Below are 6,570 nucleotides of genomic sequence, written 5' to 3'. Positions count from 1 at the left end.
TAGGCACGTAAGCAGAAAATATGCACACAGAAACAGACAAATGGCATATCAAATAGACGGTGATTATGAATTCAGGGTTTTAAACACCCATCAGGATTGAGCCCAGTAAGATCCTGATTATGGCATACTGGAACAAACTACTTAAACGATGATTTTTGGGCTGGCGGATGTGGTATTCTGTTACCTGAGTATATGAGAGTGAAATCTCATAGAAATGGCTTCCAGGTTAATGCCACATCTTCCTTCGTCCTTTTAAAACTTGGCAAGTCTCCAAGTACGTTCGATGTCTCGTCACCATTAAGTTGGTGGTATAGGCTCAGTTGAGAGTACTCCTGACTTGCGCCAGATCCTGGCTCTGAACACAACCTCCCATAAGGAATTGTGTCAACCCTCGCATGGCCTCCCTGCTTTGCATAGATAACCATGGGGATCGTTACGAGCGACTATACAATCGAACATCGATAGCGGCTAGGAGTTTGGACCCTATCGATATGAATAAAGAAAACAAAAACACACCACAGATGTTACCAAAAGTGCCACTGCAGGATGGCCAAAGGAAGTCCGCAATGGACGAGGGCACGCCAAAGGGGCCACCACAAAAGAATGTACTCATTTCAGTGGGAAATGATATTAACACACCACAGATGTTACCGAAAGTGCCACTGCAGGATGACCAAAGGAAGTCCGCAATGGACGAGGGCACGCCAAAGGTGCCACCACAAACAAATGTACTCATTTCACCGGGAAATGATATTACCCAGAGAATGAAGAGTGAAGAGGCGATGACATTTGAAAAATGCATAGTCGCCTTAAACAAAATAAAGCAAGCCGTAAATCGGCAAAGAAATGTCTCGACGGACATTAAAGAGGGGGTACATGAACTGGCGACGCAGTTCGATACGATGGCTTACTACCACCGTCGTTGGCTTAAGGCAGAAGTTAAAAAAAAAGGCACGAAGGGATACCAATGCGGTAGACACACAAACCGTGCAGCGACAAAAACGTACAGCTACAAGCCCAGTGGCGGAAACACCAGAGAAAAAGCAGAAAACGAAAGAATCTGAAGCCCCCACAGAAGGCGCTGAAGGAAAAAACGAAGAAAAATGGGTAAAGGTAACAGGCAAAAAACAAAAAACGTCAAAAAAGCCTGAAGCACCTCCAAAGAAAGCGGCAAAACGAAAAGAGAAGCCCAGGATCCGTGAGAAACCGGAAGCTGTCCTCATCAAACCAAACGAAGGACACACATACGCGGATATTCTTAAGGACCTCCGAACGAAGATAAAGCCAGATGATGAAGAGGTGGCCATCCGGTCCATACGTAAAACTAAGAGTGGGGCTGTACTTTTAGAACTAGGAAAAGGTGGTAAAAAAACGACTTTTATGCCGAATTAAAAGGAACAATGGGAGAGGTGGCAAAGATAACTGAATTGAAACCCCGTGCAAAAATAGAAAAACGCGACTTGGATAGCCTTACAACAGATGATGAGGTAAGAGCGGCAGTAAGAATTGCACTTTCTGGTGCAAATACCAGAGAACAACGGAGAGCCTATGTATGCATATCAAGCCAAGCTGCTAAAACACTACAAAAGACGGAACGTATTCGTGTGGGCTTAGTAAGATGCAGAATTAAACTCTTACAAGATGTAAAACGCTGTTACAGATGCTTCGAAACAGGACATCTTCAATACGATTGCAAAGGACCTGACAGGAAAGGTCAAGGCCTATGCATTCGATGCGGAGAAACCGGACACAAGCTGAAAGAGTGCACAAGGCCGCCAAAATGCTGCATTTGCGCAAGTAAAGGATACATCAAGGTGGACCACATACCGGGTTCCCATAAATGTGAAACTAGCAAAAGGATATGAGAATACTCCAAGCAAATATGCATAGGAGCAAGACGGCTGACGCTCTGCTCTCTCAATTAGTTCTAGAACGAAAAATCGACGTCGTCATCATAAGCGAGCAATACAAGAAAAGTAGTAGCACAGGATGGTATGAGGACCACACTGGAACCGCAGCTATTTGGACGCCATCAAAAGGAACACTTAACGCTGTGAATAATGGAAGCGGGGAAGGTTATGTATGGGTGAGGACAAATGATTACACTGTTATAAGCTGCTATCTAACACCCAATGACACTATTGGTGAATTTGAAAACAAACTCCATAATATAGAAGATAAGGCTAGAGAAATCGGAGGCTCCCTAATTATTGCAGGGGACTTCAACTCTAAAGCAATCGAATGGGGTTCCACGACGACAAACTCACGCGGTCGACGAGTACTTGACATGGTATCTAGATTGGGGCTTACAGTAGCAAACTTAAGTTTCGCTACAACATTCAGAAGACCCGGATGCGAAGCCACAACTCCAGATATAACACTTGTGTCGGATATGTTTTCAGGAGCACTCAGAGACTGGAAAGTGCTGGAGGATTATACCGGCAGCGATCACCAATATATTGAATTCAAGATTACACTGCGGGATAGCGCTGCAACAGACTACCAACCTAGCGGTACGCGGAAATGGAGGGTGGACTGTTTAGATGTACCATCTCTACTTGCTGCTATAAACAGCAGGGTTGCAGATAGAGATCCCTTACTAAACTCGACTACACTAACAGTATACACCATGAATAGCATTCTACAAGCTTGTAATGTTTCCATGCCAAAAGTGGGAAGATCAACCCGAAAGAAAGCCGCATACTGGTGGACCGAGCAAATCGCGGAAATGAGGACCATCTGTTTGAGGTGCAGGCGAAAGCTGACCAGAGCCCGGAGAAGAAGTACTGCTGAAATAGAGGAGGTGGAGTTTAAAATAGCTAAGAAAAATTTGAAAGAAGCCATAAAACAAAGCAAAAAGGCGAAGTGGGAAGAACTAAGAGAAGATATAAACAACAATCCATGGGGCACCGGATACAAGATTGTAACTAAAAAGCTGGGTGCCAGACAACCCACCCCAGCACTAGGAAGCGAAATGCCGCCAATATTTACTCAACAAGAGCTTTTTGCAGCTGCTAGCGCGCTAAAAAATAATAAAGCTCCGGGGCCAGATGGAATACCGGCTGAGATACTAAAAGTGATTGCAAATGAACGACCACATGTACTACTAAAAATGTACAATGCTTGTTTAATGGAAGGCAACTTTCCGGAAATTTGGAAGAAACAGAAACTAACTATAATTAGAACGGTAAAGGCGCCCAGAACGTACTAAGCAAACCGACACTCTGCATCTTCCAAATTTCCGGAAAGTTGCCTTCCATTAAACAAGCATTGTACATTTCTAGTAGTACATGTGGTCGTTCATTTGCGATCACTTTTAGTATCTCAGCCGGTATTCCATCTGGCCCCGGAGCTTTATTATTTTTTAGCGCGCTAGCAGCTGCAAAAAGCTCTTGTAGAGTAAATAGTGGCGGCATTTCTCTCAGGAGATCATCTGATCTACTTGGGAGCACCTCATGTGTCGGGAATAATGTGTCAACTATTTCCTTCATTTTTTCGCTTCCTAGTGATGGGGTGGGTTGTCTGGCACCCAGCTTTTTAGTTACAATCTTGTATCCGGTGCCCCATGGATTGTTGTTTATATCTTCTCTTAGTTCTTCCCACTTCGCCTTTTTGCTTTGTTTTATGGCTTCTTTCAAATTTTTCTTAGCTATTTTAAACTCCACCTCCTCTATTTCAGCAGTACTTCTTCCCCGGGCTCTGGTCAGCTTTCGCCTGCACCTCAAACAGATGGTCCTCATTTCCGCGATTTGCTCGGTCCACCAGTATGCGGCTCTCTTTCGGGTTGATCTTCCCACTTTTGGCATGGAAACATTACAAGCTTATAGAATGCTATTCATGGTGTAAACTGTTAGTGTGGTCGAGTTTAGTAAGGGATCTCTATCTGCAACCCTGCTGTCTATAGCAGCAAGTAGAGATGGTACATCTAAACAGTCCACCTTCCATTTCCGCGTACCGCTAGGTTGGTAGTCTGTTGCAGCGCTATCCCGCAGTGTAATCTTGAATTCAATATATTGGTGATCGCTGCCGGTATAATCCTCCAGCACTTTCCAGTCTCTGAGTGCCCCTGAAAACATATCCGACACAAGTGTTATATCTGGAGTTGTGGCTTCACATCCGGGTCTTCTGAATGTTGTAGCGAAACTTAAGTTTGCTACTATAAGCCCCAATCTAGACACCATGTCAAGTACTCGTCGACCGCGTGAGTTTGTCGTCGTGGAACCCCATTCGATTGCTTTAGAGTTGAAGTCCCCTGCAATAATTAGGGAGCCTCCGATTTCTCTAGCCTTATCTTCTATATTATGGAGTTTGTTTTCAAATTCACCAATAGTGTCATTGGGTGTTAGATAGCAGCTAATAACAGTGTAGTCATTTGTCCTCACCCATACAAAACCTTCCCCGCTTCCATTATTCACAGCGTTAAGTGTTCCTTTTGATGGCGTCCAGATAGCTGCGGTTCCAGTGTGGTCCTCATACCATCCTGTGCTACTACTTTTCTTGTATTGCTCGCTTATGATGACGACGTCGATTTTTCGTTCTAGAACTAATTGGGAGAGCAGAGCGTCAGCCGTCTTGCTCCTATGCATATTTGCTTGGAGTATTCTCATATCCTTTTGCTAGCTTCACATTTATGGGAACCCGGTATGTGGTCCACCTTGATGCATCCTTTACTTGCGCAAATGCAGCATTTTGGCGGCCTTGTGCACTCTTTCAGCTTGTGTCCGCTTTCTCCACATCGAATGCATAGGCCTTGACCTTTTCTGTCAGGTCCTTTGCAATTGTATTGAAGATGTCCTGTTTCAAAGCATCTGTAACAGCGTTTTACATCTTGTAAGAGTTTAATTCTGCATCTTACTAAGCCCACACGAATACGTTCCGTCTTTTGTAGTGTTTTAGCTGCTTGGCTTGATATGCATACATAGGCTCTCCGTTGTTCTCTGGTATTTGCACCAGAAATTTTTACATCCATTTGCTCCGTGGGTTCTTGGAGTGCAATTCTTACTGCCGCTCTTACCTCATCATCCGTTGTAAGGCTATCCAAGTCGCGGATTTCTATTTTTGCACGGGGTTTCAATTCAGTTACTTTTGCTACATCTCCCATTGTTCCTTTTAATTCGGCATAAAAGTCGTTTTTTTTACCACCTTTTCCTAGTTCTAAAAGTACAGCCCCACTCTTAGTTTTACGTATGGACCGGATGGCCACCTCTTCATCATCTGGCTTTATCTTCGTTCGGAGGTCCTTAAGGATATCCGCGTATGTGTGTCCTTCGTTTGGTTTGATGAGGACAGCTTCGGGTTTCTCACGGATCCTGGGCTTCTCTTTTCGTTTTGCCGCTTTCTTTGGAGGTGCTTCAGGCTTTTTTGACGTTTTTTGTTTTTTGGCTGTTACCTTTACCCATTTTTCTTCGTTTTTTCCTTCAGCGCCTTCGGTGGGGGCTTCAGATTCTTTCATTTTCAGCTTTTTCTCTGGTGTTTCCGCCACTGGGCTTGTAGCTGTACGTTTTTGTCGCTGCACGGTTTGTGTGTCTACCGCATTGGTATCCCTTCGTGCCTTTTTTTTGCTTCTGCCTTAAGCCAACGACGGTGGTAGTAAGCCATCGTATCGAACTGCGTCGCCAGTTCGTGTACCCCCTCTTTAATGTCCGTCGAGACATTTCTTTGCCGATTTACGGCTTGCTTTATTTTGTTTAAGGCGACTATGCATTTTTCAAATGTCATCGCCTCTTCACTCTTCATTCTCTGGGTAATATCATTTCCCGGTGAAATGAGTACATTTGTTTGTGGTGGCACCTTTGGCGTGCCCTCGTCCATTGCGGACTTCCTTTGGCCATCCTGCAGTGGCACTTTCGGTAACATCTGTGGTGTGTTAATATCATTTCCCACTGAAATGAGTACATTCTTTTGTGGTGGCACCTTTGGCGTGCCCTCGTCCATTGCGGACTTCCTTTGGCCATCCTGCAGTGGAACTTTCGGTAACATCTGTGGTGTGTTTTTGTTTTCTTTATTCATATCGATAGGGTCCAAACTCCTAGCCGCTATCGATGTTCGATTGTATAGTCGCTCGTAACGATCCCCATGGTTATCTATGCAAAGCAGGGAGGCCATGCGAGGGTTGACACAATTCCTTATGGGAGATTGTGTTCAGAGCCAGGATCTGGCGCAAGTCAGGAGTACTCTCAACTGAGCCTATACCACCAACTTAATGGTGACGAGACATCGAACGTACTTGGAGACTTGCCAAGTTTTAAAAGGACGGAGGAAGATGTGGCATTAACCTGGAAGCCATTTCTATGAAATTTCACTCTCATATACTCAGGTAACAGAATACCACATCCGCCAGCCCAAAAATCATCGTTTAAGTAGTTTGTTCCAGTATGCCATAATCAGGATCTTACTGGGCTCAATCCTGATGGGTGTTTAAAACCCTGAATTCATAATCACGTCTATTTGATATGCATTGTCTGTTTCGGTGTGCATATTTTCTGCTTACGTGCCTAGTATAGTTTTCGTTGGGCACGAAAGAACTCCATCGATGGTACAGATGCTCGCTCTCGGAACAGTGCACTCCCC

The 6,570-nt window shown here is 44.5% G+C and overlaps 1 protein-coding gene across 1 annotated transcript; it reads left to right on the top strand.

The window, feature by feature from the left end:
- The first annotated feature begins 1,400 nt into the window (after positions 1-1,400).
- LOC119667509 lies at positions 1,401-1,865 on the top strand. The gene has a single exon (XM_038076806.1). It carries the CDS (start codon positions 1,401-1,403, stop codon positions 1,863-1,865), a length of 465 nt encoding a protein of 154 aa, XP_037932734.1.
- The last annotated feature ends 4,705 nt before the right edge of the window (positions 1,866-6,570 follow it).

The sequence above is a fragment of the Teleopsis dalmanni genome, chromosome 1 (assembly GCF_002237135.1).
Source record: "Teleopsis dalmanni isolate 2A chromosome 1, ASM223713v2, whole genome shotgun sequence".
NCBI lineage: Eukaryota > Metazoa > Arthropoda > Insecta > Diptera > Diopsidae > Teleopsis > Teleopsis dalmanni.
The sequence above is the reverse complement of the archived record's forward strand: the minus strand, read 5'-3'. Positions and strand labels throughout refer to the sequence as shown.

Bases quoted from the DNA above. Each gene is read 5' to 3' on its own strand.
- LOC119667509 (XM_038076806.1), top strand. From the start codon at position 1,401: ATGGGAGAGGTGGCAAAGATAACTGAATTGAAACCCCGTGCAAAAATA.